At 47.7% G+C, this 19,464-nt stretch overlaps 1 protein-coding gene across 1 annotated transcript in view; it reads right to left on the bottom strand.

Moving 5' to 3' along the window:
* Positions 1–9,467: 9,467 nt before the first annotated feature.
* Positions 9,468–19,464, bottom strand: part of PTPN11 (protein tyrosine phosphatase non-receptor type 11) — a 31,718-nt gene continuing 21,721 nt past the window's right edge. The window contains exons 13-16 of the mRNA XM_083511418.1: positions 18,470–18,621; positions 18,081–18,193; positions 16,425–16,528; positions 9,468–15,262 (exon numbers count right to left, since the gene is read on the bottom strand). Of these exons, the coding sequence (XP_083367544.1) occupies positions 16,456–16,528; positions 18,081–18,193; positions 18,470–18,621 (338 nt within the window). The 3' untranslated portion in view covers positions 9,468–15,262; positions 16,425–16,455. The remainder of the gene's footprint in view (positions 15,263–16,424; positions 16,529–18,080; positions 18,194–18,469; positions 18,622–19,464) is intronic.

The raw sequence follows: 19,464 nt of genomic DNA, 5'->3' as shown, positions 1-19,464 counted from the left end.
AGCTTACTAGCTGCTTTGCTTCTCAATATTCTCTGGTTGGCCTCTGTTATTTTCTCCTACCAATAGGGAACCTATGTAAGGACTCTATATGGGCTCTTGGGAACCCCATAAGGGAAAAGGGCATATTTTTATTTACAACAATTGACAGAAAACTTGTAGTAAAAATTTGAACTTTAGATGGACAAATGATTTATAAAAATAGTTATGAAAGGGATGCAGAGGGGAAATCACTACATTAAGATGCTGCACTGGTTGGAGGGGATGCTAAGCAGCACGTCGGGGCTGCCATCGTCCTGGTGCGAGGAGTTCCATCGGCCCTTCCCCGCCTGAGAGAGAGGGAGGGAGGGAGACTCTTGCCCATGCCACCTGCAAGCCCGGTATGAGGTGGTTGCGGTGCCGCCGCGGCCGCTGAAGCACCGCCCTTCTGCGCCCCTCCCCATCCCTTCCTCTTCCTCCTTCCTCAGGCTGCCGCCTCCGGCTTCCCCTGGCAGTGCGGCGGAAGTCTCACAAGAGAGGGGCTGCCTGCCCACCCGCCGCCACCCGTCTCCTCACGACGCGCCCCTGAGGGGGGAAAGGGAGAGACAGTGACGCAGCAGCTCGTTCTCTCTCTCTCTCTCTCTCTCTCTCTCTCTCTCTCTCTCTCTCTTTTGAGGCGGAGGACCCCGAGCCACTGCTTCCCTCCTGAGCATGAAACCCAAGAAATTTAAGGGATATCATCAATAAGCGACAGGAGCGGGACACGGCGCTGGGATAAGCAGTGGCGTAGCGTGGGGGGTGCAGGGGGGCCCGGCCGCAGCATCTGGGGGTTAGGGTTAGGGGGCGCAAATCCATGGGTTGGGGGCGCAAATTACTTGCCTTGCCCCGGTTGCTGACAACCCACGCTATGCCACTGGGGATAAGGCACTGTCCCACCAAATAAGGGACGCTTGACAGCTATGCTACAGGCAGATTTTTTTAACTTCATCATGCAGCACGTAGTTAAAACTATGGAACTCAGTGAGGCCCACCACCAACTTGAACAGCTTCAAGGGAGGACTGGATGAACACACGGAGGAAGAGAAAGCTATTTGGATGCTGTCATTGATGCTTTAGCTGAGATTCCTGCATTGCAGGGGGTTGGACTAGATGACCCGTAGGGTCCCTTCCAACTCTACAGTTCTATGATGCCACTAGCCACCATGGTTACGTTCCACCTCCACCATTGCTCTTGTGTTCAGGTCCTGTTTTTGAGCTTCCCTTTGGCGCATCTTTGGCCCCCTCATGAGAAGAGAAGACTCCCTGGAAAAGACCCTGATGCTGGGCACAAGGAGAAGGGGACGGCAGAGGACGAGATGGTTGGGCAGTGTTCTCGAAGCTACCAGCATGAGTTTGACCAAGCTGCGGGAGGCAGTGGAAGACAGGAGTGCCTGGTGTGCTCTGGTCCATGAGGTCACAAAGAGTTGGACACAACTAAATGACGAAACAACAACAATTGGAGCATCTTGTTGGGCAGGCTCATCTTATGTTCTTACTTTTGATATAAGTAAAAAAAAAAACTCCTTTTTCCTTATGGGGTACCCAAGAGCCCATATAGAGTCCTTTTGTAGGTTCTTTATCGGTAGGAGAAAATAACAGAGGCCAACCAGAGAATATTGAGAAGCAAAGCAGCTAGTAAGCCTGATCTTTATTAACTGTTGCAACAGGGTGCTCCCCTCACACACAGAAAAGGAGGACCCAGAACAAAGGTGTGCAAGCCCTTATATCAGGGGTCTGCAACCTTTAAGACAAAAAGAGCCACTTGGACCCGTTTCCGAAGAAAAAACAACAACTGGGAGCCGCAAAACCATTGCGACATTTAAAACAAATATATCTCCGGAGCCACGATCTGACAGCGGGTGGGAAGGTGACGTCGGGACGGTGCGTGACTAACGCACGCACCGCCCCCATGCGACGTCACAGCCAGTACAGCGCCCGCCACAGTGAGGAGTGTCGGGGCGCACAATGCGCCTCCTCCCCTCGCTAGTATCCGCCCCGGAGCCGCAGCAAAGATGTAAAAGAGCCACATGCGGCTCTGGAGCCGCGGGTTGCAGACCCCTGCCTTATATAGACTTTTGGAATTGCCCACCCTCAAACTCCAGACCACCCCCAATACATCATACATACGTCACAGGGGGTGGTCTAAAACAGAATCCTGTGTGTGTTGTTTATCTCTTGTCTGGCAAGTTACCTGATTGCATTATCTGGGTTTTGGCACTCTTTTGTTATTATAACTACTTAATTCCTGAATCTAGGTCACAGGTCACAGGCTCACACCCTGTTCATATCTTGAATGCGCCCTTAAGACAAGATTTGTGAGGAAAGAGACAATGGAGAGAATTATTTGAGGTCAGTTTTTTCAGGACCTAATCTGTAGCATAGTTGTCAACTTTCAGATTTGAAAATAAGGGATCGGCAGCCTCACCTGTCCCAGGGACAGTCTACGGGATATCTAATAATCTGGGATAGCAGCGGGAAATGGCACTGGAATAAGGGAATTTCCCACAAAAAAGGGAAGGTTGACAGCTATGATCTGTGGGGTTTCAGACATGTGGTTTATATATACAATTATGAACATTTGTTTTTTTTTTTATATATGACCTTAAAATTCTTATACACTTTGCAGATAGGTCAGCAGGATGGTGGATCAAGGATTGTGGATGTGGATGAACAGAATATTTTTATTTTTTATTTAGTGGGAGGAGGCCCTGCAGACCTCTTGTTTGCAGCTGAAGTTTCAAGCCTCTTTCCCAAGGTCTAGGAAAAAATAACTGGTACCAAACCTACCAGGGACGCAGGTGGTGCTGTGGGTTAAACCACAGAGCCTATTGGGCTTGCCGATCAGAAGGTCGGCGGTTCAAATCCCCGCGACGGGGTGAGCTCCTGTTGCTCGGTCCTTGCTCCTGCCAACGTAGCAGTTCGAAAGCACGTCAAAGTGCAAGTAGATCAATAGGTAGTGCTCTGGCGGGAAGGTAAATGGCGTTTCCGTGCGCTGCTCTGGTTTGCCAGAAGCGGCTTAGTCCTGTTGGCCACATGATCCGGAAGCTGTACGCCGGCTCCCTTGGCCAATAAAGTGAGATGAGTGCTGCAACCCCAGAGTCGGTCACGACTGGACCTAATGGTCAGGGGTCCCTTTACCTTTACCTTTACCTTTACCAAACCTACCAGTGGCCTGGTCCTCTTTCCCTGCCACCCTGCATGTTCTCCCCCGCAGGGCTGTTGTAGGTACTTCATGGCCTCAGGGGCAGAGTCTTATGATGCAAAGTTGCGTAAGTATTTGCATATGCTAATTTAGAGTCTCCCCAGCACTGCACTTTGCAGAGGGCCCCAAAGCACCCTTTAAGGAAACTTCAAAAAAGGGGAGGAAGAGAAATGAGCAGGAGACCTAGGACACAAGCCCACCCCCTCCCTAACAGCACCCCCGCCTCGCTCCTTTCCCCTGTCATTGCTTCCACACATGCAAGACTAGGTAAAGCAGTTTGGGGTTCGGTTTTCCTCTTCCATTTCTGCTCCTTTCCCCTTGGCATTTTTTATAATAAAATTGTTTTAGATTGTAAGCCGGCAGGTGGGGACAGCCTTGTTTTCGATCACCTTGCTGGCTGAAAAGTGGGGCACAAACATCTCAAATAAATAAAGCGAACAAACCAACCACGTTTTGCATTTATGGCATGTTTAAAAATCCCTTCGGGGGCGGGAGAGGTGTGTGTGCGCGCATTGCTTTCCCCAGAAAGCAATTTGCAAGCTAGGGCCAAGGGTCTTGCTGGCAAGTCTGCAAGCTGGTGCCGGCATCTGGCTCTGCAAAACGTGCTATTTGTTATCACCCCTGCCACAAGGTCTAATTTATCAGTGTTGGCTCTTCAAACAGAGAGGCATCAGTAAAAAGGGACTGGTCTGTGCCCCAAGGTGACATTTCAACAGGGGTCGGGGGCAGGATTCCAGAGGTGTAGCTGCAGTAAAGGCAATTCTAGGTATAATAATAATAATAATTTATTATTTATACTCCGCCCCCTGGGTTTCCCCAGCCACTCTGGGTGGCTTCCAACAAAACACTAAAATACAATAACATATTAAACATTAAAAGCTTCCCTAACCAGGGCTGCCTTCAGATGTCTTCTAAAAGTCTGGTAGTTATTTTTCTCTTTGATATCTGGTGGGAAGGCGTTCCACAGGGCGGGTGCCACTACCAAGAAGGCCCTCTGCCCGGTTCCCTGTAACTTGGCTTCTCGCAGCGAGGGAACTGCCAGAAGGCCCTCGGCACTGGACCTCAGTGTCTGGGCAGAATGATGGAGGTGGAGATGCCCCTTCAGATATACTGGACCAAGCCCGTTTAGGGCTTTAAAGGTCAGCACCAACACTTTGAATTGTGCTCGGAAACGTACTGGGAGCCAGTGTAGGTCTTTCAAGACCGGTGTTATGTGGTCTCAGCGGCCGCTCCCAGTCACCAGTCTAGCTGCCGCATTCTGGATTAATTGCAGTTTCCGAGTCACCTTCAAAGGTAGCCCCATGTAGAGCGCATTGCAGTAGTCCAAGTAGGAGATAACCAGAGCATGCACCACTCTGGCGAGACAGTCTGTGGGCAGGTAGGGTCTCAGCCTGCGTACCAGATGGAGCTGGTAGACAGCTGCCCTGGACACAGAATTGGCCTGCGCCTCCATGGACAGCTGTGAGTCCAAAATGACTCCCAGGCTGCGCACCTGGTCCTTCAGGGGCACAGTTACCCCATTCAGGACCTGGGAGTCCTCCACACCCGCTCACCTCCTGTCCCCCAAGAACAGTACTTCTGTCTTGTCAGGATTCAACCTGATAGCAAGAGCCAGCATGGAGTTTTTCCTGCCCCCACTGAATTCACTCCATCAACCCCAGTCCCTGTGCAGTGCTCTTCCTGTCTTCCAGATAAATAGAAGTGTCAGTTCCAGGTTAAACAGGCCACATCAGAAGCGGGAGGACAACATTACCATGGCAACCAAGGGACGTTTCTGCCACTGGTATTCACTGACGTTAAATGAAGGCATGGAATGCTTCTTCCAGCCATAAGCAACTATGCTTCTAACAAAAATAGCAGCTTGTTGTTGTTGTTTTGTCGCTTAGTCGTGTCCGACTCTTCGTGACCCCATGGACCAGGGCACGCCAGGCATGCCTGTCTTCCACTGCCTCCTGCAGTTTGTTCAAACTCATCCTGGTAGCTTCGAGAACACTATCCATCTCATCCTCTGCCGTCCCCTTCTCCTTGTGCCCTCCATCTTTCCCAACATCAGGGTCTTTTCCAGGGAGTCTTCTCTTCTCATGAGGTGGCCAAATATTGGAGCCTCAGCACAATGGGTAAAAAAGCAAGTTTAAGGACTACAGGTAAGTCAAAGCAAAAGAAAACCAGGAACCTGCTAGGTAGGTAAAAATATGTATTGTTATGAGTTTGGGGTGTGTGTTGTGTGTGTGTCAGACTCCCCTAAATTCCTGTATCCGGTAAGTATTAGAGTTAATTCAAGCCTCCTAAAACCCTGAATCCATCAAGGGTTAAAATAAAAGCCAGGCTAGCTTCCTCATGAGGGAATCGCCTGGAAGGTGAGCCATTCAGAAAACAAAGGGCAGGTGATGGTCCATTAAGAAAGCTAAGGAGAGGGGGCTCTGTGCCAGAGGGCAAATGAGTGGGGGCCCTCCTCAACTCACAGTTAGTTAGAAAAGAGTTTAAAGCACAGTTTTAGAGCTAGCTGTGGAATAAACGGGGGGGGGGAGGGAAAAGGTTGCAGGCCGGCAAAGGCGGCAAGCTGGAGAGTTGGTAAGAGCATGATGGTTTGAATCCAAGGCTGCGGTGATGGGATCCTTGGGGCATGTTGATGCTGTGAACCGTTCCATCGTAGGGTCAGGTTGTATAGATGCGTAAATAAGCCATATATCATAAAGACCCCTGAGTCTCCGCTGTGCCTCACTTCCAAGAGGAAACACGGACGTCTAGAACCTCTAGAATCTCACACCGTCCAGAAATTGGGGTGGCAGGCCCCCACAATTCAAGCAGCAAGAGACTCTTGGGGTCCCAGCACTAACTCAAGGCTGGGTTTCCCTGGAGGTCAATGGGGGCTGTGTTGTCTTTAGGATATATGGTTTTCTTTACACATATATACAAGCTGAACGTAGGATGGAGAGGCTCGCAGCATTAAGACCTCATCTGATTCCCTGGGAGTTCCCGGGAAACTCCCAAGTCACAGCTCTTGGGACCGGCACATGGCAGACATATCTTTCTCCAGATATCAGCATCAGCCCAGCTGATGCAATCTACTCTCCCATACACAGCCCCTTTCCTCACCTATTGTTCTCCATCCTAGGATGAGGTGGCATCCAACCAGGCGAGGTGGGAAAAGGCCCACCCACTTGTCTCTAAGGCAACAGAGGTCACTCTTTGGATACGGCAAATGGCAGTACAATGGTACCTCGGGTTACAGACACTTCAGGTTACAGACTCCGCTAACCCAGAAATAGTACCTCGGGTTAAGAACTTTGCTTCAGGATGAGAAATCGTGCTCTGGCGGCGCAGCGGCAGCAGGAGGCCCCATTAGCTAAAGTGGTGCTTCAGGTTAAGTACAGTTTCAGGTTAAGAACGGACCTCTGGAACGAATTAAGTTCTTAACCAGAGGAACCACTGTACTTACGTTTCCGAGCACAATTCAGTGTTGGTGCTGACCTTTAAAGCCCTAAACGGCCTTGGTCCAGTATACCTGAAGGAGCGTCTCCACCCCCATCATTCTGCCCGGACGCTGAGGTCCAGTGCCGAGGGCCTTCTGGCGGTTCCCTCAGTGCGAGAAGCAAAGCTACAGGGAACCAGGCAGAGGGCCTTCTCGGTAGTGGCGCCCGCCCTGTGGAACGCCCTTCCAGCAGATGTCAAAACGATAAACAACTACCTGACATTCAGAAGACATCTTAAGGCAGCCCTGTTCAGGGAAGTTTTTAACGTGTGATATTTTACTGTATTTTTGGTTTTTATGGAAGCCGCCCAGAGTGGCTGGGGACACCCAGCCAGATGGGCGGGGTATAAATAATAAATTATTATTATTATTATTATTATTATTATTATTATTATTATTATTATTACTTAACTGGCCAGGTGAAGGCCCATTAGCTTAATAAAGACACTGGTTTGTCTTGTTCAGCTGCCTCTTGTTCTAGGTTTTAAGCAGGACTGAAAGGGACCCATGGTTTCATCTAGACTGACCCCCCCAAGATAACCCTTGGGGTCTCTTCCAACTCTACAATTCTATCATTCTGGGAAATTAAACACCTCATCGAATTTCTTCTCACTCTGTATAGATTTCCTAAGCCTTAACCATTTCTGCATTTTTGTCCCGCTCTAACATGTTGTTTAATTTAAGCTGAGGAAAAATGGAACCTTACAAGGTGTTCTGGACCTTAGCTTTTCATATTTCTGCCCCCAAAGCAAGTTCCTAGCCCTCAGGGCAATGCTTGGAGAAGTGCGGGGAAACTGTGGGGCCTAAGATTCCCAGTCAAGCCCCGATGACGGAGTGTTGTAGAGTATTGTGTTTTAACAAGAGGGTTTCTAGACAAAATGAGGTTTGCACTTCCTGGGAATACTGGATTTCTTCCAGTTCAGTCTTGAGGGCTTGCTCATTCAAACCACCCGGCGGAACTTTGCAAGCCATTTAAAAAACACTGCATCAGAACCGGTCCAAATATTGGGCAAGTGGGACATGTGTCACATTGTAGATGCTCCTTCTTAGCCAAGTTTCCAAATTGGGAGGAAAAACGAGGCCCACAGCTCTCTACAACTTCACCAACATTTTCAGTGTCCATGTTTCCTCGCCGCCACGCTCATTTTGTTATATCCTGTCGGGGAGCAAAATATATATCTGCCTCTTTCAGTAGAAAGCATAAAGGAGGTTGCCAAGTTTCTAATGCAATCGCTAGATGGAAGATCGGGTACTCATGCCAGACGGGCCGTTTTTCATTTCTGGCAGACAGTAAAACTGGCAAACGATGGTGAGGGCTATGTAAACCCTCTGCTTTAGCTAAAATAAAAATAAAAATAAAAGTACAATTTGTAGGCTGAAGTCAGCCAAATCTGCTGATCTGGAACCAGCCGCAACCGAATCGCCAGCCTTTTGTGTGGTGTATTGCGAATTTATTCCGGTGTTGCAGTAAAGACCATTCAGAGACCATTCAGTCTCATGCACTGCTGAAGTATTTTCCTAGCCATGAAGGCTAGAAACTTCCATAGAAACCTGCTCTTTTCCTTTATGATGCTAGCAGGTATCCTCATTCTGTGGTGAGATTTCAGATTCCGCTGGACAGAAGCAGCCCTGTCTGTAGCTCTCAACTTTTGCTGTTTGAGGGATTGTTTCCATTCGGAAAAAAACCCCAATATTACCCTGTACAAAAAGTAAAGGACTTTTGGCCAACTATCTTTGGCCAAAGCCCCCACATTAAGTCAAAAATTGAAAGCAAAGACGAGGTTTATTATTAAAAATTGGCATTCATTTATCTTTTGATTTTAAAAGTTTTAAAAAGATTCTAGTCCTCATGACTTAAAAGTGAACAGGTAGCCTGGAACAAACCATTCCTTACCTTTCCTCAATATATCCTATCCCTCCTGCATTCAAGGGGTTTGAAACCAACCCCACCTCTTCTCTCTCACTCCGTGACTATTTACATTCCCAGCCCAAATGCACCAAATTCTCCATAAGAAGACGAGTTGCATATGGGAGAAGTATTTCCATGTAAGAATTCATGTGAATGCACAAGCGCTGCCTAATTTACACTACAGTGGTGCCTCGCAAGACGAAATTAATTCGTTCCGCAAGTTTTTTCTTCTTGCGAGTTTTTCGTCTTGCGAAGCACGGTTTCCCATAGGAATGCATTGAAAATCAATTAATGCGTTCCTATGGAAACCGCTTGCCAGGCTGGCGGTGCGGAGAAGGGCTTTTCTCCCCACCGCAAGCCTTCAGGACAGGTACGGGAACAGAGGGGAAGGGGCGCAGCGCTTCTCCTCTGTTCCCGGGGCTTGCGGTGGGAGGAGGGTTTTTCCTCCCCACTGCCAACATTCAGAACAGCATTCTGAATGTTGGCGGTGGGAAGGAAAACCCTCCTCCCACCACAAGTCTTCAGGACAGCCATCCGAAGGCTGGCGGCGGGAGGAGGTCTCTCCGCCCCACCGCCAGGCTTCGGAGGAGGTCCGAGGACAGTGGGGAAGACGCGCTGCGCTTCCCCGCTGTCCCGGAGATTTCCCTATGGGCTTTCGTCTTGCGAAGGAAACCCATAGGGAAATTCGTTTTGCGAAGCGCCTCCAAAACGGAAAACCCTTTCGTCTAGCGGGTTTTCCGTCTTGCGAGGCGTTCGTCTTGCGGGGCACCACTGTAACTGCATTATCGGGAGTTTTCACGCAGAATTCCCACAGACGCAAACTAGCACCACCCTGCACTAGCGATACAAAAGCATTCAAGAAACAGGTATAAGAAAATGGATTTTTTTTTATTCCTATATATATTTTTTAAGTTCTGTTGTTTTACAAATAATGCTTTTACTCTGGATAATAAGCCTTGGAGCAATTGAAAACAAAAACACAGCACAGCCAGCGACGCAGCCAGACTTCAACACCCATAAATACAGGCTGGGGACAGACAAGACAAATCAGTAAGTTTTCTACACGTGATCTTTTTTCTTCTTTTGCCTTTTAATGTCACATGATTGCAAAAGGGTCTACAGGATACATGGGCACCGAAGGCAGTGAAGACGAGGGCTTTGAAACAGCGTGGGGGGACGAACTGACCAGCCCCACACACCGGCGAGAACCTGCAGGCTTGGCTGGGGACGGCCCAGGCCAAGCGTCTGGCTGTGAGCTGTGCCCCTTCTGGAGAGCAGAGCACATCTGGAACATGTACACGATTCACATAAAACCTGTTGACGTATGCATTCCTTTTAAAGGAGAAGGCTGAGGTCCTTTTTCTCTCTCTTCCCTCCCCCCTCAATAAAATATTACATTTCATTTAATACTCTGGTACAATACTTCATACATTGCTGGAAGAGGGGGAAGAGAATAAGGAAGGGGGAAAGCTATTTTTCAACCTAGATGAATATAACAGAGATCTTCTCTCGTAGAGCCGTTAGCGTCGTTTTTTTTATATATATAAAAAAAGTCACAGGGTGTTCATAAATTAAATAAAGAAGACAGGCATTAAGGATTAAAATTTGGAGGGGAAAAAAACAAAAACACAACACAAAATTATGATATAAAGCCTCCACCCCATCCTAGTATCTGGGGCTGAGAAATACGTCAAATTGCTCAAAATTTCTAGTTTGCGAGTTTTCCAGCTCAGCTAATTCCCAGTTATTTCATTTATCTTCTCCCCACATACCTTTAACAACAGAAGCTATCGTTTCTCACTACAGAATAACAAAGTAAAATCGTTTTAAACACGAAATTTCATGGGGGGGGGGAATAAAACATTTCGTTGAGACTGACAGGGGCTTTCTTCTAAAGAGTCAGTGAAAAAATGGAAGTATGTTATCATCAAACATTCAGTAAGCAATGGCACACCGGCAAGGGTCATCCTCAGAGGCCAGGGTTTCCCAAACTCTGAGGTAATACTTTTCTCTTAAATTAGAAAAAAGGAGACATTCTTCACTCACAAACTCCAAAAGCCTTAGAGTATGTGAAAGAATAGGTGTTATCTGCCCTGAGAAGAGCACCAGGCCCCTCTGTATGAGTCCCTGATCTGGAAGTGCTGCCAAACTCATGCAGAGACATGACAGAGAGCCTCCTCTGAGCATGGATAATTTTTTTCTGCCTTGGCAGCAACTGACTGATCCAATCACCCCTGCTGCAGACCTAGCAGATTTGCCAGCAGGTAACTAGCCTGTTACCGTACAGTCCTCAAGAGTCTGGGAACCACTGCCTCTGGAGGGGTCACTAAATTTCACTTGCATGGAGTCAAGGTCAGGAAAATTGGCCATGGAGAGTTCTGAGTGCTCTCCCCCAAAATAGGAGGAGGCGGGACGTGCGCCAGACCAGGGAAATGCAATTTTTCAGTGAAAATATTCCACGTCTCAGATTTTGCAACTTTCCACTTAAAGAAAAGACAGGGCAGACTTTTCAAAAGTTAAGACAATTCCAGAATTAAAGGACATTCCCTTGACCTCCAAAATATGTAAAAAAAAATCTTCCCCGACATTTAAAATTAAGTCACTAGAACCCTTGAAGCCTTTGGCTCTTTCAGAGATCAATTTAGGAAGGATCGTTTAAAATACATTCGATAACTGTTCTGATTTCTCCATGCGCCTTCCATTTGCAAGTCCACAAAAAATCGTCCAGAACTTCTAAGACACAATATCTATGCAGCCACTCCCTTACATACTGCTACCTGTGGGTCCCATCCCTGGGAAAGGGGTTGGGTGTCCCTATTGCTATGGAAGTTCATTAAAGTTTCGCTTCCGCAAAGGGGCACTCACAGCGAGGGTCTTTATTTTTAAAAGACAGCTTTTTAAAGAAACAAACAAGAACTACAAGAACAGGTCTCCTTTTGGTTTTCAGCAAGGCCCAAAGATCTTATTCAAGTTCTCATCTCAGCACAATCATATTTGTTTGTTTGTTTTTCAAGTTTCAGCAATGACATTCTGTAATCACGTGCACTGAGAAAAATAATAACCGCACATTCAACATGCCACGTTTCCTACTTAAACCAGGCAGGCGACCGAAATCCTAGTCGCAAGAATCACACAGTGGAGCGCTTCTTGAACCCTATTCACTCAGGCTGGGGGAGGGGGGCAGATATAAAGATGGGGGGGGAACCATTGCATGTATTGATCCTCCTGCTTTAAAAGAAAAGGCGAACACTCTATGTCAAGATTATGACCACCTTGTCAAGAGTCCTATAGCGTTTGTGTGCCTGGTGGCATATTTTAGACAGTGGTCTAATAGACATCTAGGGTGGGGTGGGAGAGAAGGGAAGGGAAGGGAAGGGAAGGGATCACAGAGCACTGCATTTTGGAAGGAGATGCCAGACCCGTCAAGTCTTAAGAAAGATAGGGTTGCATCAATGTTCCCTAGAGGCTCCATGCTCAAGGTGGAATTTTGTTCCTTTAAAACTCTCATTTGACAAGCCTTCCAAAACAACAACAATAATAGTGACTGTTTCAGGCAGCAAAATTTGAGGGACCGTTGGGAGAAGAGGGGGCAGCGTTCAATGACATCACCAGCACTCCACTCAGCTCTTTGCAGGTGCGAAGGAAGGAAGGAAGGAAGGAAGGAAGGAAGGAAGGAAGGAAGGAAGGATTCAGCATCATTCTTCTGGGGGGAAAAAAATGTCCACCAGAAGAAGCGCTGAGGATTCTGTGGAGTCCCTTCAGTCACCCCCCCCCCAAAAAAAACTGAACAAGGTTTCAGCCCCCTCGAAATTGAAGTCAAAGTTCTCAGGAGGCAACACAACGCATTAAAAAGGTGGCAAGCAACAACGTTCAGGGCACTCTTTTTAAAAAAAGATATCCATCCTATGGGTACGCTTTCACCCATTCCCATTGAGAACCACCTATCAGAAGAAACCCAGGGGTGCTGATGCAGGACGGAACTAGACACTTCCCAGGAAAGTGAGGTGGCAGCCAAAATTGGCATCCCCATGTCTAGTTCTCCCTTCATAACACGCAGCCAAACTTAACTGCGCCCTGGGGTCGCTACAGGTTTCCCTGCCAGGAATACCCAATTATTTATTTTTTGCGGAGCAAAGCAGAGCACACAGGGAAACTTAGCACTGCGACACCAGGAAACAGGTTGAGGTTTTTACTCCGTATGAGGAAGGGAAGGAGGACAGCACGAAGCGGGGACCCTGCCTTTGGTCGCTGCCCCAGGTCCATCGTAAGGCTTGTCCCTTAGCTTGGGTAAGTGGGGTTCAGCTCCTGAAAATTGCTCTTGTCCAACTCTTACACCTCCAGGAGCTTCCTCCACCAGGACCAAATTCCTCGCCCCACCCCAGTACCATCTGCTTGTAGGGACAGATGGCACCATCTGTCCAATGTTGGGGGGCTCTGCCACACACCTTTCTCCCAAACTCTTGGCCACAACTACAACAAAGTCTTTGCTAATGCTAAGGTGAAATTTGAGGACAAGGCAGAAAGGGAGCTTCCTCTGTGGCCCGACTAGACTTAGGCGTGATATGCAAAACTTCAGGCATAGCTGGTTACAGGAGTTCCCAAATTTGAAGTCAGAAGATAGGGCAAAAAATGTGATTTTTATTTTATTTTATAAGGACAGTAAATGTTGAAGATTTCCACTCCTCCTGGCCTTCCATTCAATCAATGGAACTCGCAACGAGCATGGCTGTCTGCACACTGTGATTCTGATCAAGGTGGCAGGGGAGAAGGATTCAAGAGAAGCTTTCTTTTGAAACAAAACAAAACCAGACAGGTTTCTAGTCCTCAAGGTTCTTTCAAGTGCACAGGCTACACATGCTGAAATCTCAGAACCTCAGTGGGGGGCAGGGGAATCTAATAGCCCCATTACTCTCTCCATAATCAGCAATGCCAGTAAAAATTGGGGATGGGGGGTGTAGTTAAAACTATGGAACCAATTATTAGAAGTCAGAGAAATTATGCAAGTTTGCTCCATTTACATCGTTTAGACTGCAGGATGCAGTTTTTCTGGGTGCACAACTTTTTAAAATCCTAATTGTATTTAAGAATGCTGTACGCACAGCCAAGGCAACAAGAGGCTGATTTCCCAACAGCGCTGCCTTAAAATTAGGTTTTTCCAGCTCTGACCTAAGCACGTTGGCTTTCCATGGAGCTTCAAAGGGAAAAGCAGCCCTTGGAGGACATCTCTGGCTTACGCTGCCAACCAAAGGCCTCCGGAAAAAGCCTCCCCACCTCACCCCACTGATCAGAACCTGCCACCACCCCCACCCCCAAACCCTGCAAAGGCTGGCCAAGGAAGGGTGCTGTGCTGCTTCCAGGACGGGCTACAGCTTCGACGGCCACGAAAGGACCACTTAGAGAAGCTGAACGCCACTCCACCGACAGGAGAAAAAAACTACACCAGCTGGGGAGAGATGCTTTCGGAGCTGGGAGGCAGGAGGGGAAAGGCACTTTGAAATAAAAGGCAGAATGTTAACCACAGAACATCTACGCTTAACGGAATACGCTGCTAAGACATTTTGGAACCCAGATCTTCCTCCGCCCTCACAAGGCAACGTGAAGCAAGAGCTCCCCTTTCACACGGCCGACACAACATTCAGGGAAACGCAACTGCCAAAGATCTGACCGCTTGCCCCTCTTAAGGAGAGAGGGCGGAGAACGCAAGAAAAATCCCAGTGGGTCATTCCGGAGGTCAGTTTAGTTCAGTGTCCTGCTTTTAACACACCACCTGGGATGCTCACAGGCAGGGCAGGAAAGGAGATTGCTCCTCAGACGAGCCTCGGATAAAGAGGCTCGGCTGCTTACTCCAGAATGCCACCAACATTGTGACCACGGTATCAGAGTTTAGCTACCACTCCCTTTCTCTCTCTCTCTCTTTCTCTCTCTTCCCCCCAACCACCCGAACCGAAACACTCAGAATTCAGCAGCAACCATCTTAACAGTTGCCCAGCAGGCTCTAAGAAACAAACTAGTTTTCTCTGGTGCAAACCATGCATAATTGGCAGTTCTAGAGAAGCAACGTCATTTCCAAGAAAGACAGACACCATGAGGACTACAGTCTTGAACAAATTAACTGATCAACCTGCCCTGTTCCAGAACGGTCACTGGCTCCTCACCAGAAGAAGGGCCAAGAGTAAGGGGGGCAGAAGGGGAGGAACAAATGTCTAATTAGCACAACTGACACACACACACACACCTCCAACAACAAAAAAAGTATTAGTTTATCACCTGACATGCTACTTGATTTCTTTTTTAAGTATAAGAAACGGATTTTCCTTTAAAAAAAAATATATCTAATTGGAAACAGCTTTAAAACCTCAGCATCTAGGAGAGAGAGAGAGAGAAATGTTCAAGTACAACAGAGTATTGGTCTGCACTGGAGGCAAAAGAACCGCAAGTTGAATGGAAACAAAACAAAATTGGGGACTGTAGAAATCAGACAAATGTTGAGAAAAGGCATTAGGAGTTTCTCCGAAAGATAGTCTTAAGTTCCGCTTATTACTGAAGGGTTAAAAACACCATAAATAAGAGGCTCTATGCAGCTGTCAAAGTCCACTCCTCTTCATGGGACGCTTCTCAAGTCACTTGGCTTCACTTTCTTAGAAAAGAAAATGGTATTTCAGTTCTGTAAAGGGAGAAAAGAAAAAAAGAGCCTTTAAACATATGCTCAGGCTCATCACACACAAAATCACACACAACAGGAGAGGAACTAGAAGTGGTTCCCAAGTGGCTGACTGGAGCTCAAGTTTGGGAGCCAGGAGGGCAAAACGGGGATGGAGTATTGGACTGAGGCTGGACAGACCCAGGTTCAAATCTGCACAGCAACAAAGCATGCTGTGTCGTCTTGGACCAGTCTCTCTCGCCCTAACTTACCCCACAAAGTTGTTGTGAAGCTAGGAGATACTACCCTGAGAATAGGGAAGGTAGAATCGCACACATGCTGGACTATCTCATGCTTTTCTCCATAATACACAGAGAGGGCGCTATAACAGGGGATTGGGGACTGCAACTCCCATACAGCTCTGACCACAGGTCGTGGATGATAGAAGTTATATTTCCAGCATCATCTAGGTGGCCACTCCTGTCCTAGAGCTGCCTGAGCTTTGCAGCTTTAAGGACTGCCACCCTAACCTATGGAGAACCTGCTTCATCTTGAGCAGATCAATGGCCCACCTCATCATCATCATCATCATCATCATTTATTATTTAAACCCAGCCCATGTGGCTGGGCTTCCCCAGCCACTCTGGGCGGCTTCCAACCAAATATTAAAATACAGTAATACATCAAACATTAAAAGCTTCCCTAAACAGGGCTGCCTTCAGATGTCTTCTAAAAGTTTGGTAGTTGCTGTTCTCTTTGACATCTGGTGGGAGGGCGTTCCACAGGGCGGGCGCCACTACCAAGAAGGCCCTCCGCCTGGTTCCCTGTAACCTCACTTCTCGCAGCAAGGGAACCGCCAGAAGGCCCTCGGCGCTGGACCTCAGTGTCCGGGTAGAACGATGGAGGTGGAGACGCTCCTTCAGATGTACTGGACCCAGGCCATTTAGGGCTTTAAAGGTCAGCACCAACACTTTGAATTGTGCTCGGAAACTAAAAACTAGCAACATGTCTTAAGGGTGCCAGCTGGAAGTCGTTCCCAGCCCTGCTCCCAAGATTCTTCCACTGGAGCACATGAGAAGTGAATCTGGAAATGCAAGGATGTAGCTTGATTGCAGCCTGCACACACCTGACCCCCATTAATGTGCAACCCTCTGCTATGCCCCGCCACAACCCGAGTCGGACTTGCCTTCCTCCCAAGGAACGCTGCTCATTTCATCTCATCTGAAGCTTTTCTGCTGCTGCATCAGACCAACGTTTTCATAGACTCTCATGGCATTGTCTTCCCTCATCCTGGAGGGAGAAGCAAAGGGGTTTTAAAATCCACTGGAAACAGAGAAGAAACACAAAGACAAGGTTGCCGCTGATGCTGTTTCCGTTTGTTTGCTGGATGGCTGGGTCACTCCGAACAGACTTCGCCAATCGGATCCTCTCTAAATGTTTTGGACCACATCCCCCATGAGCCATGCTGTCTGGCGCTGATGGGAATCATGGTGCAAAACATCTGGAAGGCTCCAGGCACAGAAGAAATGTGCTTTATGTGTCCTAAAGCAAGAAAAGCAGGATTTAAGCTCAGTAAAAAAAACTACAAACTTTGCATTTATTTGTTTTTTTAAAAAAGCCTGCAGAGACACAGAAAATCTTTCTGTGATGAGACCATTTGTTTGCAAACTTTTCAAGGCTGAAGCACAGGTGTGGGTGGGTGTTTCCCCGCCCCTTTACATTATAGCTCCAAAAGGTTTGCTCTTCATACAGTGTAAGAGAAGCCTTGCCAAATCTTTCCATGTGGATAAAGCCACAGTGCCTAGGCATTTGGGTAACAAGGAAAGGCAGTCTCTTAATGGTGCACAAGGACAGGAATGACCCAGGGGAGCCCACCTCCTGCATTTTTGCTTCCAGTGCAATCCTGGGCCTTCCTCCGCATGGATAAGCCCAGAGCAGTGGAAGATGAAGTCCTCCCAGTTGTGAAAACTGCAAATATACGGCCTTTGAGGTGTTAACACCTGAGGAAGACCTTGGAAACAGAATCTTACCTCAGAAGATTGGGAGAAGTTTATTCAATATTTGCAAAAACTAAGTGATAACCAGATTACGTTTGTAAGTTTTAAGGAAGCTCTGTGATGTGAAAATCTAATAATAAGTATAAACAATGAAATTGAAGCTACCAGAATAAATAACAATAAGTAGGATTGTGTTAAAAGTTATAAAATGAAGGAAGTTCAGACAAATTGAGGGAAGTCAAAAAATGGAATTAAGAGGTAATTAAGAAGTTTGAATGTACAACTTTGTTTTCTTTTTTTTGTATTGGTAAACCAATAAAAATATAATTCAAAAAAAAAAAGGAAACAGAATCTTACCTGGAAGCCTGTCTGTTTTTTTATCTGCTTAGATGAAAAACTTAATAACAACAACAACAACAATAATAAATGGGCCTATATTGGTTCCTTGTAAACCTTGCTGAAATTTACACTTTGCAGTTGCAATGGTATTTTGCCATCCTTTGTTGGAAGTTTCTTCTCCTCATTAATATACAGTCGTACCTCGAAAGTCCAACGGAATCCGTTCCAGAAGTCCATTCGACTTCCAAAACATTTGGAAACCAAGGCGCAGCTTCCGATTGCAGGAAGCCACGTTGGACGTTCGGGTTCCCAAGACAGTTCGCAAAACGGAACAGTCACTTCCGGGTTTGCAGCGTTCAGGAGCCAAAACGTTCCAGTCGCAAGGCGTTCGAGGTACGACTGTATCGCTGCCACAGTCGTGTCGCTTGCCGTTGTATCTGGGGGCTGTGATGTCGAACTTTGCCCTTGCATGTGATCTTGGAGAGGGAAGGAGATCATCTACTTACTCAGGGCAGGTCGGAGTTGGAGTACAGGGTGGAAGAGGACTCTGGTCTCCACTGGCTTGGTCTGCTAAAGAATATTTAATGTTTGTGTACTCGTGGCCTTTTCTCTTACTCTTCTGAAAGGGAGAGAGACAGAGAGCACATGGAGGCAAGGGAGCTCACTTATTTATCATATTAGTTTTATTATTAATTAAATTTACCAGTTCCTTTTTTTAACCAAGGTAACTAAAATACACTCACAATACGTAAACCAACAAACACAGATGCTAAAACCAGAATACGAAGGAAAATCTGAAAGACAATCCTATTTCTTAAAGGCAAGACTGGAACTTCCCGCCCGCTGGGCCCTTAGCCAAAGCGGCCCCACTTCAAAGCCCGACTCGAGGCGTTACCTGCTCCTCCTCGATCCGACGCTGTAGCGTTTCGATGTAGTGCTGCACCGCCATGTAAATGAACCGGTACTGGGCCTCCGTCTGCACCATCCCTGACCGCTGGGACCGCACCATTTGGATGGTTTTCGGGACGTCAATGTCACAGTCGACGCCTGGAGGGAGGGAATAAAAAGGATCAGCAGGACAGGGATGCCCAGGCAGGACCCGAGAGAAAACCCTTCCAGCTCCACTCATTCCAGCTGAGGTCACATCTAAGCTCCCAAGCCAGCAGCAGCTTATGCCGGCAGCGAAATACTTCCACTTCTGCACTGACATCCAAAGTTCCTGAAGAGCAGCAATCTAGGCTGGGCAGTGTGGGAGTGAGGAGGCAAGGATGGCCTTGTTGGGTCAGACCAAGGACCCACCAAGCCCTGCAAACTCTTCTCCACGGTGACCAACCAGAAGAGGCCTTGAGGAAGTGCCTGTAGGACTTGGGGCTCAAGAAGATACTGCTCCTGGGCCTGGAGGCTCCATTTCGTTCTAATTTCATTTGTTTGTAGGCTCCATTTGAAGCAGCTACAGCACCGTATTTTTCGCTCTATAAGACGCACCTGACCATAAAATGCACCTAGTTTTAGAGGAGGAGAACGGGGGGGGGGGGGGATTCTCTCCCTCTCTGCTCAGCACCTCTCCTGCAAAGCGGGAGGAGAAACGGAAGGCGCTCTGTTTCTCCTCCTGCTTCGCTAAAGGGGCCCTGCACAGATTTCCCTCTCTGCGCAGCGCCCCTTCAGCGAAGCGGCAAGAGACGCGGAGCCACTTCCATTTATTCTCCCGCTTCGCTGAAGGGGCACTGAGCAGAGAGGGAAAGCTGCGCAGCGCCTCTCCAGCGAAGCGAAGCCAGGAGAGCAAGAGTGATCGATCCCTCTTGCTCTCCTGGCTTCAGCGAAAGCGCCTCTCCAGCGAAGTGAAGCCAGGAGAGCAAGAGGGATCGATCCCTCTTGCTCTCCTGGCTTCAG

This window comes from Podarcis liolepis (genome assembly GCF_965112155.1).
Source record: "Podarcis liolepis genome assembly, chromosome: 7".
NCBI lineage: Eukaryota > Metazoa > Chordata > Lepidosauria > Squamata > Lacertidae > Podarcis > Podarcis liolepis.
The sequence above is the reverse complement of the archived record's forward strand: the minus strand, read 5'-3'. Positions and strand labels throughout refer to the sequence as shown.